Source organism: Convolutriloba macropyga, chromosome 7 (assembly GCF_964194025.1).
Source record: "Convolutriloba macropyga chromosome 7, txConMacr16.3, whole genome shotgun sequence".
NCBI lineage: Eukaryota > Metazoa > Xenacoelomorpha > Acoela > Convolutidae > Convolutriloba > Convolutriloba macropyga.
The window spans coordinates 16,105,281-16,132,214 of record NC_134474.1 but is presented as its reverse complement, the minus strand read 5'-3'; the positions used below and the strand labels follow the sequence as shown (position 1 = coordinate 16,132,214).

Below are 26,934 nucleotides of genomic sequence, written 5' to 3'. Positions count from 1 at the left end.
GTTTCGCAGACGTAAGACATTCCGAATAATTACTGGTCTCAAGCGCTTCCTTTGGACAATTAAACGAATCTATTCAATTTTTTCTTTTTGTAGGTAACGGCTTTCATGACTTCAAAATAATCGTCTTCCAAAAAGAAAAAAGAGACCTAATTTTGCCCTTTTTTCTCTTTTTTTTTTGTCTACTTTTTACCTATTCTCAGTAATGAGTGGTCGCAAACCACATAATTGGTGTTCGAGAAAGGATCATTTGAACATATTTTGAGAATCAAGAGATTGCCTTTTGGCTTCGATAGCGTTTTCTTGCAAGTTTTAATTGAATTTTTGTTGTCTCTATTAATTGTTCTTTTTAACCGCATAAAAGATTGAATATTTACAGTTCTTAATGCCTTCATATAGAGGCGCATGTGATCATACGCATGTTGGGGTTTTTCACTCTAATTTTGATATCTAATGGTTTTCATTACTTTGAAATTAATTGTTCTCAAAAATAAAAGCCATTTTTTTTTAACTTTACTGTTTTTTGTTCGTGTTTAATTGTTACCGAGACTTTTTATGGAGTAGTCGCATATGGATTGGTTATCAATATTTCAACGACTCCAGCTTAAACAATTTTTTGATAAAAATTTATTAAATTCCCAGAAAATTGTTCCAAGTTGAGCCAGTGAAATTATTTAAAGCTTGAAATAAGGATGCTGGATAGTGTTTCGAAACAATGAAATGGTTTTGAAGATTTCAGTTGTTTGAATGTTAGCAAGATTTTGTTAAAATTTGCGATTGTTTTCAAAATTTTTCCTTTTCTGATTTTAACGATCAAACGATCATTACGGGCAAACGAAGCTTTTCAAGTCCTAACTAACTTCAGAGACAAAAAATAAATTTGAACTTTTTTTCTGTGAAATCTGGAAGCTTTTCTTTGAAATTTTGCAATATTTTGCAAATTTTTAAAATGTCAGTTTTTTATTTACTAACAAGGCTAGAAAACTAAAAGTTGCAGAGTCGAATCAAGCTAAATCTAGGCTCACTAAACAGTGGCTAGCTACTGACGAAGCCAACAGCTCGCCGGTTGTTTGAGAGCAATTTGCCCGACATTAGTTGGTTATCTTGCTTCTATTTCAGTTCAGTTATCTTCTGAATTTTGAAGCTATTTCCATTGGAATTTGCTTATGGAAAGCTGAAGTCGTTAAGCTGATAGAAAAATATGTTCTACAGCAAATGGACTTGAATTAATTTTTGCTAAATCCGTTCATCTTACGGCGCGTTAGCTCTTCTATTGTTCCGACGCCTCTTGAGGATGGAGGAACTGAATACTCAAATGGGTTTTTTTTAGTCAACTTTGACCGATCGATATATTCATTGTAGAGAGTTGTGAGTGGCATCATTAAAAAGCCCATCCAAACTAGAATATGGATTTAAAGATATTTTTTGATATTCATTTTCTGGAGTGAGTTATCGTGGTTGACATGTGAATAATAGACTGATTTGCGTTATTTTTATTCACATTTTCCGGAATTTTTGCCTAATATTACGTAATTTTGCTAGAATGTAAAAATTGTTAACAATATTACTATTGATTTTATTTTTAAGGCCAAAAAAGTATTGCTGACTCTTTTTATTAAATTTTTGGCTATATTTTTGGCTAAAAATTTCAAAATTCAGCCTTTTCATCAAAAATTGCCCGAATAAGGTTTTTAGTCAACTTTGATTAAATTTGCCGGAAGTACAAACCCAAAAACAACTAGCACATTCTTTATGAACTACAAAGGGAGCTAGTCTTTTCCCCACTTTTAATGAGAGTAGTCTGGAGCTAAAATTTTACCGTTTTTGCTAACGTTACACTGTGATTATCAAAAACGCAGCCTTTATTTTTGATCTTCTAAAAAATTATTTAGATCTATAACATTCGGAACAACTGAGTGTTCCTAATGAACTAACAACAACAGCAGGGCTTGTTTTGGTCCAATCTTGGACTGCCACACAATCCACAAACCATTCGGATTGTAATCAGTCGGTCATTTTATAAAAAAAATTCAATCTTTTTTTTATGTTATTAAAGGACAGAAATCAAAGTTCACTATTGTTAGATCCAATTGGCTTCCTAAGCATTTCCAAATTTGTGTATCTGGTTTTTTTACTCGAGAGATTATGGTCGTTTTGTTTTTAACTAAACAATGGCTTTTTGAGCTTTGCCACAATTTTCTTTTTAATTTCTCAAAGAATTTAATTGAATTTTTTGCATTTATATTTAACTGTCCTTTTTACCTTGTTTTTTAGTCATATGAGTTTTCCTGGATAATGACAGGTCTCATTGGAGGAATGAATGAGCCTATTTTCTAATTTGAGTAAATATCTGATGGCTTCCACGACTTGAAATTATTGTTTTCAAAAACTAAAAAACTTCGCTTTTTTGTTTTTTTTTGTCTATCTGTTGCCTAATCTCAAACTTAGGTTTTTACAGGTCACATATGACATTCTTGTTGGCGAGGAAAGGTGAAAGTGTACAAATTCTAATGTATTTAAAGAATTCGTTATGAATTTATATGCTTCGACAGGGGTTTTTCGCAAAAAAATTGAACTAATTTCTGATTTTTATCTTTATTTGATGTTCGTTTCGCAGACGTAAGACATTCCGAATAATTACTGGTCTCAAGCGCTTCCTTTGGACAATTAAACGAATCTATTCAATTTTTTCTTTTTGTAGGTAACGGCTTTCATGACTTCAAAATAATCGTCTTCCAAAAAGAAAAAAGAGACCTAATTTTGCCCTTTTTTCTCTTTTTTTTTGTCTACTTTTTACCTATTCTCAGTAATGAGTGGTCGCAAACCACATAATTGGTGTTCGAGAAAGGATCATTTGAACATATTTTGAGAATCAAGAGATTGCCTTTTGGCTTCGATAGCGTTTTCTTGCAAGTTTTAATTGAATTTTTGTTGTCTCTATTAATTGTTCTTTTTAACCGCATAAAAGATTGAATATTTACAGTTCTTAATGCCTTCATATAGAGGCGCATGTGATCATACGCATGTTGGGGTTTTTCACTCTAATTTTGATATCTAATGGTTTTCATTACTTTGAAATTAATTGTTCTTAAAAATAAAAGCCATTTTTTTTTAACTTTACTGTTTTTTGTTCGTGTTTAATTGTTACCGAGACTTTTTATGGAGTAGTCGCATATCTTTTCTAGTGAAATATAAGTTATTTTGTTTAATTTTAGTTTTATCCGACTCTATTTTGACCTTGTTAATAAGATTTTTTTAAAAAAATGGACTTAAAGTTTTGGATGTAATTAAAGTTTTTTGTTATTGTTGTTTGATTTTGTTGATGGTGTTGACTTGCTTTTTTCATAATGGTTGATCTCTTCAATCTAATTCGGCATTTTTACTCCACTGAGTTATTTGTGTTGGATGCTATTCTGTTTTTTTAGTTGTTGTTTAATTGTCACCGAGCCTTATTATGGAGTAGTCCCATATCTTTTCTAGTGAAGTACAAGTTATTTTGTTTTGTTATAGTTTTATCCGACTCTTTTTTGATCTTGTTAATAAGTTTTTTTTAAAAAAATGGACATAAATTTTTGGGTGTAATTAATGTTTTTTGTTATTGTTTGATTTTGTGGCTGGTCTTGACTTACTTTTTTAGTAATGGCTGATCTCATCAATCTGATGCGGCATTTTTAACTCCACTGAGTTATTTGCGTTGGATGCGATCATTTTTTTCACACATTTTTTTTTGAAAAATACTTGAATTTTTGGGGGGTTTTTATCTGTTCATCATTTGGTAGACATTTATGCCAAAAATTTGTATGAACGGGCTCGGAACTTTATGTGCTAACGCAAATTACGGAGCCTCCTTGTTGCATACGTCGTTTTTCTGTTATCCTATTTTTTATGGCTTCTTCAACGAATTGATTCACGTGTTCTTGATGTGGTGTCATATGTTCTTAGCCCCTACACAGGATTCCACGTGATTTGCAAAGTTATTTCGCCAATTTCTTGGTTGCGAAGTTGTTTGCTTTGATGAATTTTTTTTTGTCAATAATAGCTTCCTCCTTGCCTAAGTTTAAAATTTATGGAGTAGGGTCTATTGGCAGTGTTGATCAATTGCATTAACAGTGGTAGTGACACTTTAGTTATCCCAATCTATTTTTCCAGGTACCAAAATAAACGAGGGGTTGTTCTTCAGCGAGATGAAGATGCAAAAATCAACGAAGAGAAACCATTCGTAGTAGAAGTGGTTGAACTGGTGGGGCGCAAGAATGTGTTTGACAGCAGCACGAGGACAGTGACCTTGGAGCCTCGTTACGCTGCCAATGTGGAGTACTACCCTTTTGACCTCTGTGTACATGGGATTGAGACTCAGAGAAGGAGAGTTGAGAGTATCAACACTCTGACAGACATGTTTCCAAAATCATCCACTGTATTTCTCATTGGTTAGTTACTTTGTTTAATCAACTGGATTCTAACTTTTCTAACCAGAGTGAATTCCATTCTTCCATAGTTGGATCATTGTGCATTTCGATTGCTTATTTCTAATTGTAATTTTGAATTCTTTTGGTTAAATCAAATCCTCTTCGTATTTCTCCGTATAGATGTATTGGAAGAATTCCAAGAACTTGCATTTTTACCGTGAGGATACTGGGATTATTGAACTCATCCTCTGGTTCAAAACTTAGCATAAGTGTAATTAGGTCTGTTAAGAAATCGTTTGGAGGACTGATTTTTAATGCAAATTTAAATTTTTGTCCCTGTTGGGCTTCTGCTGTGATATTATTGGTTCTATTATTTGCTCTGATTCAAGTTCAAACTCCAATATTAGTTCACCCCTAAAGTTTTTCAAAATTTTTCCCTAATTACTTCGTATTTTAATTGATAGCAAATTGTTCAAAATATGTTGAGAAATGGTATCGCAGCGGAATGATTGTGAGGTGAAAGTTGAATAAAAATCAATAGAAAAAAAGTCATTCCCTAGAACAGGCTAATCAAATGTAACTAACCTGAGATCTATTTTGTACCCAGCTCCCACCCCCTCCCCCCCCCCCCCCCCCCCCAACAAGGCGCACGTGCTATTTTTACATAGTAACGTGATATTTAACATCACATAAATTGTAATGGGCAATGGGAGGAAACAGAATGAATCCCTTACTGAACTAAACAGTTCATATTGAATTATGGGGTGAAATCACCTGGGCTAAATCATATGGGGTGAAATTAACACGGGTGAAAAACGGTACATATAATGTGCTAGATACATTTATGTTTCTTGTGTTTAATTGCTCTAAAACGATGTTTGTAGCAATCATATTAGTCCTATTGATCTTTTTATGCGATTTTTTGCTTGACCGATTTTTCGTCTGAGCAATTTGACTTTTCGTCCTCAAAAACGTGATAAACAGTAGCGCCCAGCGGGCATTAATTTCTCTTATTCAGCTCACTAGCCTCCAAGTAGGCCATTAACAGAAATTGTTTTTGGGGACTTTTCCTTATGGTGTGAAGGACGGTTCTTAGAAGTTGACCCCCCCCCCCCCCACACACACACACTTCCACTTCAACCCCCCCTCCCATCCCTACCCCTGCACATCGTTCAGGCCGTAAGGTCACCGTGCAGCCAAAGATCCCCCTCCAACCGTTGCCCCCCCCCCCCACCACTGTTGTCCCCCGCTCCCATCAGCCCCCCCCCCCCCCCCAGGTGCCGCCACCGCTGCGCTCTCGTCACGCTCATTCAATTAAGGAAAAGCTAACCTAACTAAACCTACTGGTAACCTTCTGGTAAAGCCATACGTTAGTCGGTTATGTTTAGGAAACAGTTACTACGGCGAAGAGGCTGTGGTGGTTGATGTGCTCGAATCAGCGGGAGCTGTTAAGTTTCAGTTCTATCAGAAAGTGGAGCCCAATTTTGATCAAATCATTCACAATAAAGAGGTCAGTTATTTGCATACACGTTTTGTTTTCCTTTCTCAGGGCCACTGATAGACTTTTTGTTTTCTTTCTCAGGGCCACTGATAGACTTTATAGCAGACACATTGCTTTTGTTTGTAACAATGATTTTTAAAAAAAATTATTTAATTTTGAACTGACATCAATTTTAAATGTATAAAACTGACGCTGTTTCCCGAGTCGTTAGTTGAAAATTAATGATGACATTTTTACAACAGTGTCGGGAGAAGTGTCTAATTTATCTATTGCGAGGATAAATGTCTTGAATTGAAAAAATGAAGTTTTGTAAATTTTACAATCACGTGTGATTAAGGGGGAAAATATGAGATGAATAGTTATCCACCTCTCAGTCCACGTTTTAAGGTTAGATAGCAATCATTCAAATGTTACATAAAAACGTCCTGAGATTGAAGTAAAACGTCCAACAGTTTGAAGTAAAACGATCCTTCCGATTTAGAATGGAATTATATGCGAGACAGGGATTGAAATTAATACGTTTTGTAGGTGTTAGCCATGCAGTACTACTCACAGTTGGAGGTGGCCCGGAGGTTGAATGTTCCCCCTCTTCTGATTGGCAGAATCACTGGGTCCATATTTGTGTTGCCTCCCCCAGAACAGAACAAGACAACTGACCCTAATCAACAGTAATTGAATAATTCTTCCTCAATCGATTATTCTACTCCCGCAGTCAATCGCAGTTTATGCGTAGAACTTTTAAATCAGTGGAACTTTTTTCGGACGTGTGAGGACGTTTGTGATGAAAAGTTATCGAGAAATGGAATCGCTCGAGAAATTTTGCTTTATGTGAGAAAACAATGGTTAATTTTTTTGTAGGGAGAATTCAGTTTCCTTTTTAAGAAAATGCCGAATTCTTAATTTAATTTCAGGTCAGAGACGAGTGTTTCCCATTCAAAGAAATCCGGCAGTGAAGGAAATAACCAACAGCAGCAGGGAATGGGATTCGGCTGGTGTGTCAACATTGGACTCAACCTCAAGTTCACAAAGAGCAACGAAGAGGTATGGTACTTCGAAATTCGGTAACTAATAGCTGCGATGGTGATAGCGGAATTGAGCTGCTATATGTTTACGGCTTTTTATTTTCTCGCGAACGAAGTTTGAAGCAATTATTCTAAACATGTGTGTCTTTTATGCAAATTGTTCGTTTGCCATTTTGCTTAGAAAGCCATTTAATCTTTGTTTAATAGCCGCCCTCATCTTCTCAGCCGCCTATTATAGCGCTCCTTTTTATTACGACTCGAAGAGGAGTATTGGAGAAGTCCTTTTTTAATCAATTTTATTGGAGTGAATTTTGAAGCGGGAAAGGAAACACGTGAAAAATTTTGGAGCGATTTTGCTGCTGATTAAAATGAAGATTGGAGCGAAAAGAGAGTGGTTTTTTGTTCATATCGCTGTTTTCTAGGGAGCGAGAAATTGAGATGTGAAAAAAAATTCTGTAAGCGACTGAAGTTTTTTGTTTACGTGCGGCATTTTAAAGCGGTTTTTTCCCATTTTTTTGGGTAAGAGGTTTGGTTATGATTTTCTTTTAATTTTAGGCTGGTGTTGGTAGTGGTTTGAAGGTTTCCGGAAATTTATTTGAATTTTATGCTATTGGAGGTTTTTGGGCTAATTTTTGCGATTATTTGACTTTTGTTTTTATTTACTGTCGCAAATGGTTATTGAAAAGACCCCTATTACTTGAGCAATTTTTAGTTAACAAATAGTTGCACTTTTCTGGATATGAAGCAATTTTTTGTTGAGAAATATGACAAAAAATAGCGAAAATTGGAACTATTTTTCTTATTTTTTTTCAATTTTCCGTTTTTTTCCGTTCTTTAGATAAATTTCTTAGCCTATTATGACTTGCCTATTGTTTTGCGATCATTTGGATACCCTATTGGCTGAAAAGATTTTTATTTTGGATTTATGTGTTTTTGTAATATGAAAAAATTTACTAACTTCTTCCAGTTTTTTAGTCAAAGTTGTTTGTAAGAGCTTATTTTTTTCATGATTTGGCATCAAGTATTTTTATAACTTCTCATAAGTGGTTTTAGTAGGTACTAGTTGTGTTGATGATGTAGTTTCGACAGAGATAATTTTCTCAGGGTCTCGACTGATGACAAATTTTGATCAGAGTTTTTATCATATTTTAATAGATTTGATTTTTTTTTACTTTGTTTTATGGTTTTGTTTCAAGATAATCCTAAATTAGTGGAGGCATGTTTTGTCTGATGAGTAGCTGAATGGCCTTTAAGTGGATTTCCACTTCGAGTCATTTCCGGAATTCTTCCGGCTATGTTTTTTTTTACTTTGTCGAACTTTTTTTTCGCTCTACCCATTTTGCCAATTTTTCGACATTTTGCGTAAAAATATTTTTGACTTCTCTAGGCTAATTTCACTCTACTGTCATTCTGCTCAACGTCCTTTTAAACAGCAGCTGCTCAGCAAAGCAATTCAAAATGAAGAGAGTCAGTATAAAAAATCAAAGTCAGAAATAGAAACGGGATAAACCCATAAAGCCCATTTTTAGATGCCCGGTACTTGAACTTTGTTCTCATAAGTTTTAGGTACTATCTATGATGCTTATTGGTATTGATACTAGACCCTGTAGCCACTCACTGAGAGACAGGTGTTTGTTCGATTACGAAATGACCTTCAAAATAAATCGAACTTAAAAATGTTTTTATACAAAAATCAATTTTTAATGATATTTTCTTTTCTTTCAGTCCCGATATTGTTATGCGAATCAACTGCGGCTATTTTCCGGCAATCTGCCGGGTATGTTTTTGTGTTTCAGCGTTATTTTTGTAATGTGAGATCACGCAATCAATTTGGTGATCCCTCAAAGCCAAACCGTGAATTTTATTTAGCTTTTATAGTCTTATTTTGTAACTTAGTTTTCAAAAACATGATGGCACCTTGTTCTTCTTCTGCATTTTGTCTGCAACTGCGTAATTGATTTTTTGGAACCGTTTTTTTTATTATCAAAACTATAATAAAAGATTGGTTATTAAGCTTTTCCCTTCCTTTATGATTTTTCAGATTTCTTTAAACACGTTTCCTTTTTCATTTTTTTATTGATGAATTTTATTTAATAGATTGCAGTTCCAAGAATATGCCGGAGGTATTTCGATTGATGTTCGTTTTCTAAATTTTTCTGGGGCTAAGGTTTGTTGTTAATTTGCCGTTATATGAGTTTTTGCTTTTGTTTTTAAATTTGTCTTATCTTTTTCCTGATGAAGCTAAAAACAATAGGAAGCCGAACTCATTCATTTTCTCAAACGATTACTAAAGATAAGTATCAATAAAACCTTCTGAAATGCTCATAAACAAAATTCGAGATTTTTTTCCTCTGTTATACATTATGGTGAGTTTTTAATTGCTCTCAAACGATTTTTAGTTAACAAATAGTTGCACTTTTGTGGATATGAAGCAATTTTTTGTCGAGAAATATGACGAAAAATAGCAAAAATTGTAACTATTTTTCTTAATTTTTTTCAGTTTTTCGTTTTTTTTTCCGTTCCTTAGATAATTTTTTTTAGCCTATTATGACTTGCCTATTGTTTTGCGATCATTTGGATACCCTATTGGCTGAAAAGAATTTTATTTTGGATTTATGTGCTTTTGTAATATGAAGAAATTTATTAACTTTTTCCAATTTTTTGGTCAAAGTTGTTTGTAAGAGCTTATTTTTTTCATGATTTGGCATCAAGTATTTTTATAACTTCGCATAAGTGGTTTTAGTAGGTACTAGTTGTGTTGATGATGTAATTTCGACAGAGATAGGTATTTCATGGTCTCGATTGATGACAAATTTTTATCATATTTTAATAGATTTGATTTTTTTTACATTTGTGTTTTGTCTGATGAGTAGCTGATTGGTCTTTAAGTGGATTTAGACTTCGAGTCATTTCCGGAATTCTTCCGGCTATGTTTTTTTTTACTTTGTCGAACTTTTTTTTCGCTCTACCCATTTTGCCAATTTTTCGACATTTTGCGTAAAATCTTTTTGACTTCTCTAGGCTAATTTCACTCTACTGTCATTCTGCTCAAAGTCCTTTTAAACAGCAGCTTCTCAGCAAAGCAATTCAAAATGAAGAGAGTCAGTATAAAAAAAATCAAAGTCAGAAGTAGAAACGGGATTAACCCATAAACATAAAGCCCATGTTTAGATGCCCGGTACTTGAACTTTGTTCTCATAAGTTTTAGTTACTATCTATAATGCTTATTGGTATTGATACTAGAACCTGTAGCCACTCACTGAGAGACAGGTGCTTGTTCAATTACGAAATGACATCAAATAAATCGCACTTAAAAATGTTTTTGCAAAATCCAATTTTTGTTGATATTTTCTTTTCTTATTGTTATGGGAATCAACGGCGGCAATCTGCCGGGTATGTTTTTGTGTTTCAGTGTTATTTTTGTAATGTGAGATCACACAGTCAATTTGGTGATCCCTCAAAGCCAAATCATGAATTTTATTTTGCTTTTATAGCCCAATTTTGTAACTTTGTTTTCAAAACCATGATGGCACCTTGTTCTTCTTCTGCATTTTGTCTGCAACTGCGTAATTGATTTTTTGGAACCATTTTGTTTTTTATCAAATCTATTATGAATGATTGGTTTTTAAGCTTTTCCCTTCCTTTATGATTTTTCAGATTTCTTTAAACACGTTTCCTTTTTCATTTTTTTATTGATGAATTTTATTTAATAGATTGCAGTTTCAAGAATATGCCGGAGGTATTTCGATTGATGTTCGTTTTCTAAATTTTTCTGGGGCTAAGGTTTGTTGTTAATTTGCTGTTATATGAGTTTTTGCTTTTGTTTTTAAATTTGTCTTATCTTTTTCCTGATGAAGCTAAAAACAATAGGAGGCCGAACTCATTCGTTTTCTCAAAAGATTACTAAAGATAAGTATCAATAAAACCTTCTGAAATGCTCATAAACCGAATTCGAGATTTTTTTTTCTGTTATACATTATGGTGAGTTTTTTATTGCTCTCAAACGATTTTTGTAGCAATTATATTAGTCCTGTCGGTTTTTATGCAATTTTTTGCTTGACCAATTTTTTGTCTGACGCACTTGAATTTTCATCCTCAAAAACGGGATAAACAGGTAGCGCCCTGTGGACATTAAGTGCTCTTAGAGCCTTACAGCTCAGTAGTCTCCAAGTATGCTATTCACAGAAACTGTTTTGGAGACTTATACTTATGGCGTGAAAGGAGGTTCTTAGAGGTTGCCCCCCCCCCATATCAGCTCCCCCCACATTCCCACCCCTGCACAACGGTCAGGCCTTAAGGGCCACGTGCGGACAAAAAGCGCGCTCCCACCATTGCCCCCCACCACTGTTGCTCACCCCCCCCCCCCCCCCCCACCCCACCACTGTTGCCCCCCCCCCCTCACCACTGTTGCCCCCAACCACTGTTGCCACCCACCGTTGCCCCCCACTCCACCCACTATTGCCCCCCATCAGCCCCCGGTGTAATCCTACTGTGCTCACCTCGCGCCCCTTCATTTTAGCTAAAGCTAGCCTCACTAAACCGTGGCTAGCTACTGACGAAACCAAGCGGTCGTTTTCGCCCGACGTTAGTCGGTTATGTTTGCTACTGGGACTTTAATTTTGATTTCGACTTTTCAATTTCAGGACAACTTCTAAGATTGTTACGTGTCTAATGCTTTCTTACTTGGTCTTTTAGTGTTGCAGTGCGGTTATTTAGACTGTGATTTTTTGAGCCTTGTGTGCTTTTTAATAACCGCACAGCGATAGTTGGAGCTATTATTGGCCTTCTCTTGGTTTTTTTTATTTCGTCGTCGTGATTTTTGTTACGACCATATGACGTCACAGCCACTTTTTGTTCATTCGTTGATGCAATTTCAACTGAATTGCATGTGTGACGTCATTTTTCGCTCTTAGTGGAGCGAGTTTTTTTGTTCATGCGCGTGATTAAATTTTTGGTCACACTTGACTTACCTCACTCTCAAAAATGACTTCCTCACTTTGAAATTGACTTTTATTTACTTTAATTCAAAGAGATAAGGTCAAATGGGTGTGTGTCACTCTAAATGAAGGTTATTAGAGACCAGCTAATAGAGGAAGCAATAACTTAAATTTATACAGATTTTTAATCAAAATATAACAGATCAGCCTTCAAGGAAAAGACAAGTTTTTTTGGTCTGTCTTTTTTACTGTTTTTTTTAGACTGCCGATCTACGAATCTATTGCGGCTATTTTCTGGCAATCTGGCAGCTATGTTTTAAATTTTTCGATTTTTGCCCATTCTCGAAGTTTTGGCTTATTTTCTAACGGTGCCAGATACCTTGTTTTCGAAAATAATTTTTTTCTCAATGTTTTCTGTTTAAAAATTTTGAATTGATTGTTCCCGTCGAATTCGGAGTAATTTTTGTTCTAATGGTTTACTTGTAATTACCTCTTGTAAATCGTTTTTAGTTGCTCTTGAACGAAGTTCACAGCAATTATTGTAAACGTGTCTTTTTTAAGCAAATTTTCGCTTGACAATTTTGCGCTCTTCTTCTAGAACGTTCTTTGACTTCTTAAGTGACTTTTTCACGCTATCGGTCTTCATTTTTGAGTGATCTCTTTTGCTCCGAAGTAAAGCTTGTTGCTAATATAAGGTAAGTGATTTTTAGCGCAGAGGTTAGTGCGCGTGTTTGTGGATTACGAGGGCAGTGGTTCGAATCACGGCGGGGAAATGTGTGTTTTTGCACCCATAAAGAAAAATTGATCTAGGCTACAGCCCCTGAATTAGATTGCCTCGCCTGTCGTTCAAGAGCAATTCTTCCGACATTTGTCGGTTTATGTTTTGTAAATTAACAATGCTTTTTAAATGGACTATCCTTTTTAAAGAATTCGATGCCCCTGCCGAAATTATTAATTGTTCCAGAATGAAGTTTGAAGCAATTATTGTAAACGTGTGTTTGTGCAAAATTTTTGCAGAATTTCGTAGAAGTTAGTGTTCCCTACTCCTATTGGAAAGGTCGTGGGATTGAATCCCTTACCACTCTGAATCTTTTGCACCATAATAGTTTTTCTAGCCTATGTCCATCCTAATTTTTTTGCCCCTGCCAGTCGTTCGAGAGCTATACCTCTGACGTTATTCGGTTTTGTTTTTTTTGCGAAATCTGCGTGTTGTATTTAAGTATGGCGTAACAGAGTGTGAGTGACGTCAATTTGCACTGTTTTTGTAGTCATACTTTTGTTCGTGTGAGTGAATAAGTTTTTAGTCACAAATGACGTCCTCTCTCGAAGATGATTTTCATCACTCTCAAAAAGACATTTGATTGCTTCAGTTCAATGAGCCAAGCTCAGCAGAGGATATCCCACTTTAATGGACGTTATTTTGAGGGCAGCTAATGGAAACGATGTCATTGTTCATTGGCATTTTTGGACTACACGTCTACAAAGCTAGCTCAGCTATTTTTTTTGGCAATTTCCAGCTATGTTATCATTGGATCTTTAAATTACTAAATTACTTCTATCCAGAAGACGGAAAGATATTTTAAATATAAATGTTCTCAATTCTTCGGTGTAAAAGAAATTGCCGAAAAAAATGGATGGGAGCTATTTCTTGACTACGAATAGCTGGGACGGTCATTTTTGCCAAAAATTGCTAGTTTGGATCGTCATCTTGTTGTTTGCGGCTATTTTTTTGCTAATGAAGGACGATTTTTGTACAAAATAAACAAATTTTTTGATTCGGAATCGCGAGTTTTTGTTTCCAGTTATGTCAGCTGATTTGATAAGATCGTGTCCAAAGGTTACTTGAAACAGTCACATTGAACTAGCTCGCGTGAATTGATGTTTGTAAGTTTTGGTGCAGGTGATGGGGTTCACGCGTCGTATCTCAAGTGACGAACACGTGCCCGTGGGGGGCGGGGGCTGGCTGTACTCGGAGAAGTGCATTGGGGTGATCCAGGAGTACATGGTGACGTTTCCAGACATGTTTGCCCATCTGAGAAGGTGCATGTCAGCTGACAAGTTTAAAGCAGAGGACATATTCCCCAATGTGGACAATGTTCAATACGAACTAGACGAGGTAGGGAAGCTACTCAGATGTTCTTAGAATGTGGAAAGTGCAACTAACTGTAAATTTGTGTAAATACAAGGAGGCTCGCTTATCTGTGCCTCGAATGCCAGCTAGTCCCGAAGGTTCACTTGAAATGATAATCCGAGGGCAGACATGGTCCTAATAAACTGTTACACAAATAAATCTTAAATATGTATCTTTAAAATAATCCAACTGTTTAGAATAATAATAATAATATGGGTTGGCGTAATAGAAAATAAATCAATAGCAGAGGACTGATGCTCAGACAGTAATTAAAAGAAAGCAACTCATGTCTTTGTTTTAGCTTGTATTGAAAAAGCGTAAAAAAGCAGCCAATTTTTAAGGTTTCCTTCAATGTTTATTGCAAGATAACACTTACCAATTTTTAAATAGCTCTTGCCTCCTTTCATTCTATAGTTCTTCAAACTCAAAATTTACAATAAATTTTAAGCGCAAAAAAATGTCACCTAAGTCATCATGTTCAACAGTCTTAGTTTAAAATTGTACATTTTTGAGAATCGAGAAGCATGAACTGCTGGAAAATAGAAAAGAAGTGTGGGAAATTTTTCACAATTGAAAATATTCTCCGAGTAAAATTTCCCTAGAGCCAAGAGTAATATAGATTTGCTCAACGCTTGCCTCCCAAAGTTAGAACGTCGTCTACATCTTAGACCAATTGAGCCCCGGTAACTGGATCTCGACTCAATCCGTTTGTGTTTTCAAAATTTAAGTAATCAACTTACAAAATAGAGTGCCAATTAATATCTAATCCTTGCAGAGAATTGAGGAGCTTATAAATTGCTCTTGAACGAAGTTCATAGCAATTATTGTAAACGTTTGTGTCTTTTTTAATGCAAAATTTTCGCTTGACCGTTTTGACTTTTCGAGTGACTTCTACGCCCTTGACTTTTTGCGTTTCGCGTGATCTAAAATTCTCTCTCAATCAGAATTTCAAGCAGCTGAACCCAATTGGCGGCAATTTAATACTAAATGTCAAATTAAAAGTGCGCCGAAACTGGTGCCAATTTTTACTTTAAATCTTAATAGTGGTATATGTTTACCTCTAATGTAGCTATTTGAAGCCCACTATTGAACTTCTTAGTCCCATTTAGGCTCCCCTCCCACCTCCCGACTGAAGCAGGCTACAATTGATTAGAGCTCCCACTAGTCGTTCGAGAGCAGTTCTTCCGACGTGTAGTCGGTTATGTTTATTAATAGCCGCGAAGCGATAGCGGCTATTATTGGAGACATCGTTGTTTTTTACAATTCAAAGAATTTGAATTGTATTGGTGCGCTGTTTTTTTTTAAGATGTGTTCACACATTTTTCAATGACTTTGATCTTTCAAAACGGGATAAACAGGTAAAGCCCAGCGGGCATTAAGTTTCATTAGAGGCCCAAAGTGGTCTGTAGTAGTACGTCAAGTGCTTATAGTGTTGCAGCTGCTGGGATGGCCTTAATTAAAGCTTAAAAGGTCATTTTTAGGAGTTTTTGGGCTCAAAATGGATCAATTTTTCATGTTTTTTTTGTGATTTTTGTTTGATTAGTCTTAGGTTGAAGTTTTCAAAAGTTGATGAAGTTCTTTTGCGAGACACTATTACTTGCTATGACCATGTTTTGAGCTATATGTTTTGGTACTACAAACACAAACACGCAAAATGATACTAATTTTTGCAATTTTTTTCAGGTTTTTTGAAAGTTTTTTTGAGTTCTTTAAGTTTTTTCAGCCCTAGGTGTCACGAAGCCTCCTCTAGGGTTTGATAATAGATTTTTGCTTAGTTTCTAGTGGTAATGGAATGGTTTTCAACTTTCTGCCATCACGAATTTTAGTTTTTTTGGCAAAACTTGCAATTATTTTTCCATATTTGTTGATATTTTTTGTTATTATTCAGGTTGCTTGAGTCCCAGGGTCCAGAAAACCCAATTATGGTTTGGATAATAAGTTACTGAAAATTTTTAGTGGCCATGGAATAGGTTTCAAATTTTGAATATCACAAATTATAGCAATTTTTTGATAAAACTCGTTTTTTTTTCAGGTTTGAGAATTTTCGTCATTTTTTGAGTTTTCCAGCTTCAAGGACCAAGCAATCTCCTTGAAAGTTTCATAATAGGACGCTGAATAGTTTCTAGTAACAATGGATTGCTTTCCAACTTTTGAATGCTTAGAATTTTAGCATTTTTTTTAAAGGTTTCCTAAAGTGTTTGTCAATTTTTGAGTTTTGTCCATTCTCAAGTGCGAGAAGGCTTATTCCACGTTCTGATAAAAAGTTACTGCATGGTTGCTAGTTTCAATGGATTTGTTTTCAACGATTTAACTTTTCGACTTTTAGAAGCTTTTTGAAAAATTGGCAATTTTTTTCAAGTTTTTTCAACATTTGTATTATTTAGTTTTTCTTGCCTCAGTAGCCAGGTAACCTCATCCAGGGTTTGATGATATGTTTTTAAATAGTTGATAGGGGGCAATTGAACGGCTTTCAACATTTTTATTGACCGAATTTCTATTTTTTGAAGTTTTAAATTTTTTCTAAAAATTATTGCATATCGATCTTTGAGCCAATGAATTTTTTAAGGCTTTAAATTGGGTTACTGGATAGCTTCTAGAGACACAGAAATGATTTTGAAGATTTTAATATCACGATTTTCAGCAACATTTCATAATTTGCTTTTCATTTCTTTAAAAAAAATTTTGGTCATTTTCGAGTTAATCGATCTTCAAGGGCCAATGATTTTTTTTTCAGGTCTTATATAATACTGGCAGATATAATACTAGACCAATTTCAGAAACAAAAATTGATTTTGAACATATTTTTGAAATAAGTGTTTTTAAAGGAAAAAATTTTGCCTGAAATTTAAAAGCTTCAAGAGTTTTAGCAATGAGTATATTTTTGTTCAGTTTGTTTGATTGTTTTTGTTTCTCAATTTTTCGAGATGATTTTGTTTGTGTTTTGGCTGGCATTGTTGTTCAATTGATCTGCTGGTCAGGAAGAATATTTTTGTGTTTTTTATTCATTTCTTTGAATTGTATTTCAGGACTTGTCCTGCTATGTTTTTTAATTCGTCGTCTGCATCGATGATTCTCACAACCTGACTTCTTAGAATTGACTTCTTGGAATTGACTTCAGTGACTTCTATTCCTTTGCAATTAAAATTTGTGTGCGTGACGTCATTTCTGCTTTTATGTCAATTGCGTGACTTACCTCACTCAAAAATGACTTACCTCGCGAAAAAATGAGTTCTGAACTCACTTATGAAACTTTAAATTTTATGAACATTTTAATTAAAGATCAATAGTGTGCTTCTAAGTAGTTGCAAACTTATATGCCTTAATTCTAGAATATTGGTCTCGAGTTTTTGATTTCGAATATCAAATTTGAAAAAGCTCTCCTATAGACCGTATGTGTCATAAAATTGACAGTCCGAATCTAACCTAAAAAGTCTAGTGGTCTATTAAAGGACTCCTGGTCGATCGGTCTATCTTACATCTTTAGTTGTTTCAATTCATGGAAGGCCACAAGCGTCTATCGCGGCTATTTTCCGGCAATTTTCCGGCTATGTTTATTATATGTGGAGATAAAAAAAATGACAGAATGAAAAAATCCAGGCTAACATAGAGTTGATTCCAACTTTATGTAACAATACGCCTGACATTGCTCAAAAAGTAGGTCTACTTGTTCAAAGTAAACTACGCAAGAGACAAATGCTCTCGAGGATCTAGAAACCAATCTCGAGGAACTGAATAATTGGAGAAAGAATGCTTTTAAGGTGGTTGTTGTGCTCTAATTATCCTTCTCATTTAACCTGTGCATGTTTGTGATTGTAGGTGACGAAGTATCTGAAGGGAGTGTCGTGTGCTAAAGCGAAGAAGATCAGCTGCAACAGTCAGATCCTAGAAGAGAAGGTGCTAGTCCAGATACAATCAGAGATCGAGAGATGCAACATTGCTAACGTAAGTCGGCCACACAAAAATAATTTTACATTTTTCATTACATACATTATGTAAGTGATACAAAATCTCATGAGCTTGCTATAATTTATTGGCAACTGAGGATTTGATAACTCCACTTTATACTTGTATCAGTCAATGTGCAATTTTATTTATGTCAATAACTCGCAAAGGTTTTCAGACAATAGTTTTCAAATAAGTTTGCCTCTAAAAAGCTGTTTAAATATTGCACAGTTTCTTTGTAATTTTGCAAAAAAATTCAATTTCAATAGCTAAGTTGCGATGTTGTGTTAAATGTTTTAGTACAAAGCAAAGAGGAAGATGCTGGCCAAAGGAAGCCCTTCCAATTTGTTCAGAGTAAGTTTTACATTTTCATACAGATCATGGTTCAAGAATTATATTGAACCTTTTGTCAACTAACAAGTTCGACTGCTTTAATTTTGTTGCTTGAACGTTTTTAAATGTCAGTTTCATGGTGTGAAGAGCGGTTCTTAATTTTGAAAGCTTGACCCCCTTCCCTCCGTCACCCCCAAGTTTTGTTAAATTTGGCGAGAATATTACCTAATTTTCATTTCAGCCCTCTGATTTGAACGGGAGCCTTATGCCGGACGAGTCCACACAGTTCAGGATGTTTGACCGGGTGGTGAATGTAAGAGATGGTTTCTGTGTTCCAGTAGGTCTGCGAGGAACAGTGATTGGTCTGCCGTCGAAGAAACCAACTATGTCAAGGTACGTCTCAATGATAATCGCTGCTAACAATTTGCATTTACTAGGTCTGCATAAAGTTGTAAAAATTATAAGCTGAAATGCAAAAAAATGACGAAAAATTGCTTACTGGGGCCAATTTTATTTACAGAAATAGATTCAAATAAACATAAATAAATAAAGCTTTAAAAAAGTTAGAATAAAGGTAGATATAACTTAGGATAATGAAAATGAGTTCAATGTGTTATTTTACGTACAGGTCTTCAGCGCGAGTGCACAATGCGTTTTCAAGTTAATTTTTTTTGGCTCTATAGGTTCGTATTTTAAATGTTTTAGGGACGCGATTCTCGACGTGTTGTTTGACGAGGCTTTCCTGGGTGCTCATCAGGTGATGCCTGGCACCTGGTTCTCAGCATACAGAATTCCAGCTACCTCACTAATAAACATCTCACACGGATACAGAGCAGCCAGAAAACGGAATGTGGAGAAGAAAAGCGAGGCAAGAATTCTTCCCAAAGCAACTCCTGGTATAAACAGTGAAAGCGGTGGTTTTGGATCCAGTAATGCGAAGGATGCGGCAGTTGACAGTGCTTATGCTTCTGATAATTAGTACGATTGTACACATGTGCTTTTCTTAGTGTGTCTGATTTTGACGAATTTGTCTCGTGAAACACAGAATTCGTTTTGGCCATACTCGACTGACTACTCCCTCGTTTACTTATCTCGGAACGTGTGTGAAAATAGTATAACTAACTCATTCTGTAATTAAGATGTGATCTATCAGGGACCGCTTTCAGGTAGCTGTAGACCATGATGAGGCAAAGATTGTTACAATGAAATCTCAATTAATCTAAAATGGGGTGTTTCCCATTATAGCCCCCCAGCTTAGTGGCCATAAAACCTATAGCACCCAATCATATTAATTATATCATAATGGAGGGCTATAATTTCGTGCTGGGAGGGGGGGGGGGGGGGCTATTCACTATCCAATAGTCATTGTGAATATTTAATTTCAGGATTATAGATTACTTTAACTGAAGTGACAACTGTTTCAGCGGTAAATCAGAATCGAATGTGAAGAAAAACGCAACGACAACAAGCAGTATCAGGCAGTTGCTGGACAAGGCATCGGCAGCAGCTGTCAATGAGAAGATGTACCAGAAGTCTAAGGCCAGCGCTAGTGGGTCCACATTCACACCAATACATAATGTTAGTGGAAAATGATCAGTGTTTAATCCAAAACAAATAATGAGTAAACCTGCAGTCGCTTCTAAGTAAACTGTTCAGATGTTTGCTTTCCATAGGAGAATTGTAATGAGACTGTATAAATCCATCAAATTTTTTCTGATCATTAATCAATTGGAACACGCGCTTTCAATGAGGGAAGCCGGGGCTTGCTTGCTGGCGAAGTAAATTGACACCAATTATTTGCGTCCTGGTGTATGTTGACTAATTTCTGCGTTTATTCGAAAGACAGAACACGTTCAAAAGTTACATCGAGTTTCCAGCTTCTATTAACAAAAGATTGTGGTTATTGCTGCGCAGCTGTAAGCTGAGTGGAGCTATATTGCGGTGATCTTGGTTTTTACTACTCGAAGAGGAGTATTGGTTTTCTTAAGAATTTTTCCCCGAAGTACTATTTGTTCAGACGTCGTTTTGACCTAAAAGTGAAAGAGTAAAATTGCCATGTGAACTAATTTTTTCTGAGCGAGGGAATTTTTTATAGCTGCAAAGCTGTAACCTGATCGGAGCTATATTGCAGTACTATTGGTTTTTTACATTTCAAAGAATTTGAATTGTATTGGGGCGCTGTCATTTTTTTAAGATCTGTTCACACATTTTTATGATTTTTGAGTCAAATTGGAGTAGTAATTTTGGTCACGCCGAAACAGAAAGTGCTGCGAAAAAGCGATTGGTTTTGCGACGTGAAATTGTTTTGCTCTAATTGTAACGTAGAGTGGGAAAACGGTGTTTGAACAAAAAATCGCTTTCTCACTAGTAGTTTTTTGTTCCTATGCGGCAATTTCACTTTGATTTTCACTGTTTTCGATTTTTTTTGGATCGGACTTTTTCTAAATGGTTTTCCCAATCCTTTCATAGTTCGTTCTGGGTCTAGTTTTCTGTTTAGTCAATGAAAAGTTTTTGAATTGTACGTCAGGACTTGTCCTACCATATTTTTACAATTCAAAGAATTTGAATTGTATTGGCACTGTGTTTTTGTATATGCGCTGTGTTTTTTTAAAATTGTTCACACTTTTTTCAATGACTTTGATCTTTCAAAACGAGATAAACAGGTAAATCCCAGCGGGCATTAAGTTTCATTAGAGGCCCAAAGTGGGCTTTAGTAGTAATTCAAGTGCTTAGAGTGGTACAGCTGCTGGGTTGGCTTTAATTTAAGGTTAAGGGGTCATTTTTAGGTGTTTTTGGACTCAAAATGGTGCAATTTTGGATTTTTTGGATAGAATTTTTTTTTCTAAATGGGTTTCTCAATTCATTCATAGTTCATTCTGGGCCTAGTTTTTTGTTTGAACCAAATTTCCATTTCTCGCTAGTGGTGTTTTGTTCATATGCGGCATGTTGACATTGATTTTCTGTTTTATTTTTTTAATCTGATTTTGTTTGGAAATGGTTTTCGCAATTCACTCATAGTCCGTTCTTGGTCTAGTTTTTGTTTAGTTAATAAATATTCTTTGAATTGTACGTCAAGAATTGTGCTGTTGTTTTTGTTTTGTTTTTGGATCGGATTTTTTCTAAATGCTTGTCCCAATCCATTCATAGTTCATTCCAGGCCTAGTTCTTTGTTTAGTCAAATGAAAATTCTTTGAATTTCACGTCAGGACTTGTCCTGCTATGTTTTCTGTTCCGTCGTCTGACGCTCTTTTTCGTGTTAACGCTGTTTTTCGTGTTAACGCTCTTTTTCGTGTTAACGCTCTTTTTCGTTTTACATTTGTTCACACAGCAAAACTGAAAAAGTGATAAAGTTAACAGAAAAGTTTAACAAAAAAGTTGACAGCAAAAGTTAAAAGTTTCTGAATTACTTCTTCCTCTCACTAACGGCATATGCGCGCGTCACGTCATTTCTAGCAAAAGTTGTATTTTAGCTCATTTGCGTGATTTGATTTTGATCATACGTGACTACCTTCGTTATAAGCTTATTAATTTATGAACGCTGAATGTGTTTGTATAGCTTTTTGAGCGGCGTCGATAACTTTTTAAACTTATATCTGTTTCTGTTTTTGTCTGTTTTATATGGCACGCAAGTCTATTCTTTTGCAGCTATTCTGGCAATCTGCCGGCTATATTTGTTATTTTAGTCCTATTGGTCTTTTTGCAATGCTTGCTAACCAATTTTGAAGTTTTAGTGTTGATAACGGGGTAAACTGGTAAAGCCCGAGAACATTAAGTTGCTCAGCAGTCCTCTACGAGCTTTACTAACCTCTAATTTATTGATTCGCCGAGACCGCCGAGGAAATAAGTTGATTTTTGTGTAAGGCAGTTCGTTGAGTTTAAGACCCCTTATGTAAGCAAACTGGCTCCCTTAGTAGCTATTCACTACTTAATTTCAAATCGCAACGCGCCTGTTATTGCAATCCAAAGTATATGGATTGTATTGCTGCGCTCTTTTTTTCAAGATCCGTTTACACTTTTTCACATTGGTGAGAAGTCAAATAGGAGCCGTGATTTTAAACACACTGGAGTAGTCAAGGAAGAGAATAAGCGAGTAAGCCCGAAACAAGATGTCCTTTTCAATCTACCTTCAAAGTGGAATGAGAAATTGGTTTTTGAACAGATTTTCGGTTTTTGAAAGCAAACTTTTTTCACGTGTGTTTATTTGACTTCTGTTTTCAGTGTCTCTTCTCTTGGGTGCTAATAGGATACATATAAGTTTTAATTGCGCTTATTTACAATTGATTGATTTCATCAGCGAGATAATTCATCTTTAAGAGTTTTACACTATTTGTTGTCATAAAATATTATAGAATATAATTTTGCCGTTTCTTCATCGTTATTTCTGTTGTTTTATTAATTGCTCCTGAATGAAGTTTGTTGTATTTTTATTAGTCCTGTGATTTTCAATGCAACTTTTGTCCTCAAAAACGGGATGAACAGGTAGCGCCCGGAGGGCATTGACACTATTTGTTCTCAAAAATATTTAATGAAATTTTGAGTATTGATATACTTTTTAATAGCCGCCCTCATCTACTCAGCCGGCTATTATAGCGCTCCTTTTTTTTTACTTCGTCGAATAAAAAAATGTTTCGCTTTACCTCATTTTGCCGCCTTTTCGTGAAATCTTTTTGACTTCTCTAGGCTAGTTTCTCTCTTCTCTCATTCTGCTAAAAGTGATTTTGAACATCAGTTGCTCAGCAAAGCAATTCAAAATGAACAGAGTTAGTACAAAAATGGATGTCAGAAATAGAAACGGGATAAACCCATAAAGCCCAATTTTAGATGCCCGCTATTTGAACGTCGTTCCTATAAGTCTTATTTACCATCTCTAATGCTTATTGTTTTTGATTGTAGCCCCTGTAGCCTCTCTCTAAGAAACAGAAGTATGTTCAACTACGAAATGCCATCAAAATAAATCGGACTTAAAAATGTTTTTGTACAAAAATCTTTTTTTTTCAATATCTTCTGTTATTTCAATCCCAATCTTGCTTATTGGAATCAACGGCGGCTATTTTCCGGCAATCTGCCGGGTATGTTTATTTAGTAAATTAATCTCATTCGGGACAGATCTTATAGGCTGTTATTAGGTTTTATTTGATTTGTTTAATCTCAAAACTAAAGTTTTCTATAACTTTGACAATAACTGTTTCAAGAATTACCTAATTTTTGATTCGTTCTAGCTTTTGTTGAATTTCTTGTCTAATCTCAGTCTCATTAATGAAAGAGCTCATCTTTTGCTAAAAGTACGTAAATTTACTGAATTTTTTTGTTTCAATTCATGGTTATTGATTCTATGAATTATATTATGTTCGTTTTCAAAAATTTTTACATTTGCTTAGTTACTATTTAAGTTTACTATTTGCTGTACTTTTCGATACCTTGTAACTTAATCTCATTCATGGCAGGCTCATCAGTTGGTAATACGGATTTAGTTAATCGAAATAATTTTTTCAGTTCGTGGACATTGCATTCTGTAACTATTATACTTTTTTTCAATAAGCATTTTGTTATCATTTATTGGCAACAATCATCAGGTGTTGTTATATTAGTGATTTATGAAATCCTTGATCTTGGTGCAGGAATTTGTATGATTGTTTTTAGGTTTCCTTTTTTGCGCATATATGGTCTTTGGCTTTGTTTCGTTAGTTTGATGTTGTCATAAGTGTCATGGTCTTTGTTGTCTTTTTTATGTAGCTGCAAACGTTTTAATTTTTTAAGCCCTTAGTTAACTAAGTTCCCTTGATTCTAGTTCAGGGCTTGTCCTGCTATGTTTTTTGTATTTGTTTTGTTATAGATCATAGTACAAAAGATCCATGATTTCTTATACTAACGTCTTTTGAAGCCTTTTGAGAGCAATTTATCCGACATTGAACGGCTTTGTTTTGTCTGTTTCTTGTTATTCTGCTCAACGGATTTCATAAAATAAATAATGCGACGTCAGTATTCCTGTTTTATATAGTAACAATGTCATCTATTTTAATGGCTTATTAATTGCTCTCAAACAAAGTTTGTTCAAATTTTATTAGTCTTGTTATCTTTTTTAATGCGATTTTTTGTTTGACAAATTTTTCATCTGAAACATTCAACTTTCGTCCTCAAAAACGGGATAAATAGGGAGCGTCTAGAGGGCATTAAGTTCTCTTTGAGCTCTTCAGCTCAATAGTCTCCAAGTATGCGATTCACAGAAACTGTTTTGGAAATGTATAGTCTTAGATGGCTTAGAAGAGTCATTTTTTAGTTTCAATATTTTGCCTGATTTTTTAAAAATTGCTCTCGAACGGAGTTTTTCTATTCGTAATCAAAAATAGAAACGGGATAAATACAAAGAGGAGTTTTAGATGCCCAGTTTTTGAACTCTGTTCTAATTAGTTTTAATTACCAGCCAAACAGGATTAGTCTAACTGCAAAAGCCAATCAAAATGATTCGCACTTTACAAATATTCTCATACCACAATCAATTTCATTTTTCCCTGTTCTTTTAATCCGAACCGGGGTTATGGGATTAATGGCGGCTCTTTTTCGGCTATCTTCCTTGTATTTCTTAAACGTTTAATGGTAATCTTAGATAGGCAGTATGTCTAATAATATCAATTAAGAGAGGATTGTTTCAGCCCAACGTTTCATCTGCTAATAGTGACAGTCGACAACAATATTGTCCTTCAACCAGTCTCTCAAATGGTGGGGGTTCTTCTGCCTTTGTGAACTTCACACAACAATTCCTGGAGAATCTACCCCAGAATCACATCAATCAGAATATCTATGACCTTCAGAGATCTTACCCACCCACAATAGCCCCACAGCAAAACTCAGCTACCATCAGCAGCCTGGTTAGCCATCTATATACTCAAACAATTGAAACAATTTCCATTCCAGGTATTGAAACGTAGTTTTACGCATACCTCATGGAACCTTAAAGCTAGGGTTATAGATTTGACTTTAGCCGTCTTAAAAAAACCTGATCAAGTGATAATCTAAGCTAACATTGAGAGAAGTTTTCTTATTTTCGGAAAAGATTTATTTTCGGAATTATCGGAAAAGATTTAACATAGCGTAGCGAGAGGATCTTTCAGTGATTGAACTGAATGATTATTAAGCGGATTTTCGTATGTATTACACGAACAAAAAATTCAACGTAAATTGTTAATTGTGGTGGGCAATAGAGATGGTCATCTGAAAATTTAAGATTAAATGTTATTAAAAAGGGATTTTAGGTTGTACCGCATGGGAACATATTGTTTGGTTATAGCGTTTTTAACAGTCTCTTGATCATGTTTCTAGCCTTCGCTTGGTGACTTTGAGTCGAACTCTGTCAGTCACTTGTTCGAGTTCCACCAGAACCTCATGACCAGACAGGACTCATCACCCCACGCTAGCAGACGGAGAGGGGGTGGAGGAGGGGGTGGTTTCCAACAGGGAAATGGACAGCAACAACAGATTCATCACCAACAGATGCCCTTTCATAATTCAAATGGAGTGAGTTTCCAACTGCTAGAAAACGTTTATTCATTGCATTTTTATAGTTAATAAAACTATAAAAGCGGTGGCTGAATGGTAGTATCCAAAGCCTTCTTATTAATAGCCGCCCTCATCTTCTCAGCCGGCTATTATAGTGCTCCTATTTTTTTACAATTCAAAGAATTTGAATTGTATTGGGGCGCTGTCTTTTTTTAAAGATCTGTTCACACATTTTCATGATTTATGAAGTCAAATTGGAGTAGGATTTTGGTCACGCCGAAACAGGAAGTGGAGAGAAAAGCCAGTGGTTTAGCGGCGTGAAATTTTTCGCTCTAAATTTATAGTAGAGTGAGAAAACGGTGTTTGAACAAAAATCGGTTTCTCGCTAGTGAATTTTTTGTTCACATGCGGCAATTTCACTTTGATTTTCACTGTTTTTTCGATTTTTTGGATCGGATTTTTTTCTAAATGGTTTTCCCAATCCATTCATAGTCCGTTCTAGGTCTAGTTTTCTGTTTAGTCAATGAAAATTCTTTGAATTGTACGTCAGGGCTTTTTCGACATTTGCATGAAATCTTTTTGACTTCTCTAGGCTAGCTTCACTCTTCTGTAATTCTGATTCACTCTTCTGGAAGTAATCAAAGTCGTTTTCTCTCTTCTCTCATTCTGCTAAAAGTGATTTTGAACATCAGTTGCGCAGCAAAGCAATACAAAATGAAGAGAGTCAGTATAAAAAAAATCAAAGTCAGAAATAGAAACGGGATAAAGCCCATTTTTAGATGCCTGGTACTTGAACTTTGTTCTCATAACTTTTAGTTACTATCTATAATGCTTATTGGTATTGATACTAGACCCTGTAGCCTCTCACTGAGAGACAGGAGTATGTTCAACTACGAAATGACATCAAAATAAATCGCACTTAAAAATGTTTTTGTACAAATATCAATTTTTGTTGATTTTTTTCAATCCCAATAGAGTTATGGGAATCAACGGCGGCTATTTTCTGGCAATATGGCGGGTATGTTTTTTTTTGCGTTTCCACTTTTTAATAGCCGTATTATCGTCTCAGCCGAGTATTGTTGCGCTCTTATTTATTATCTTTTACTACCCCAAGAGTTATATCGATGGAGCGTCGTCTTCATCGATAATTTTGTCGGAGTTTATGCGAAAT

At 35.3% G+C, this 26,934-nt stretch overlaps 1 protein-coding gene across 1 annotated transcript in view; it reads left to right on the top strand.

Moving 5' to 3' along the window:
- Nucleotides 1-26,934, top strand: part of LOC142342958 (5'-3' exoribonuclease 1-like) — an 85,870-nt gene that overhangs the window by 29,846 nt on the left and 29,090 nt on the right. The window contains exons 16-27 of the mRNA XM_075394638.1: nucleotides 4,147-4,424; nucleotides 5,792-5,913; nucleotides 6,433-6,572; nucleotides 6,816-6,945; nucleotides 13,764-13,979; nucleotides 17,811-17,936; nucleotides 18,237-18,290; nucleotides 18,511-18,662; nucleotides 18,975-19,247; nucleotides 19,694-19,847; nucleotides 24,920-25,135; nucleotides 25,587-25,781. Of these exons, the coding sequence (XP_075250753.1) occupies nucleotides 4,147-4,424; nucleotides 5,792-5,913; nucleotides 6,433-6,572; nucleotides 6,816-6,945; nucleotides 13,764-13,979; nucleotides 17,811-17,936; nucleotides 18,237-18,290; nucleotides 18,511-18,662; nucleotides 18,975-19,247; nucleotides 19,694-19,847; nucleotides 24,920-25,135; nucleotides 25,587-25,781 (2,056 nt within the window). The remainder of the gene's footprint in view (nucleotides 1-4,146; nucleotides 4,425-5,791; nucleotides 5,914-6,432; nucleotides 6,573-6,815; nucleotides 6,946-13,763; nucleotides 13,980-17,810; nucleotides 17,937-18,236; nucleotides 18,291-18,510; nucleotides 18,663-18,974; nucleotides 19,248-19,693; nucleotides 19,848-24,919; nucleotides 25,136-25,586; nucleotides 25,782-26,934) is intronic.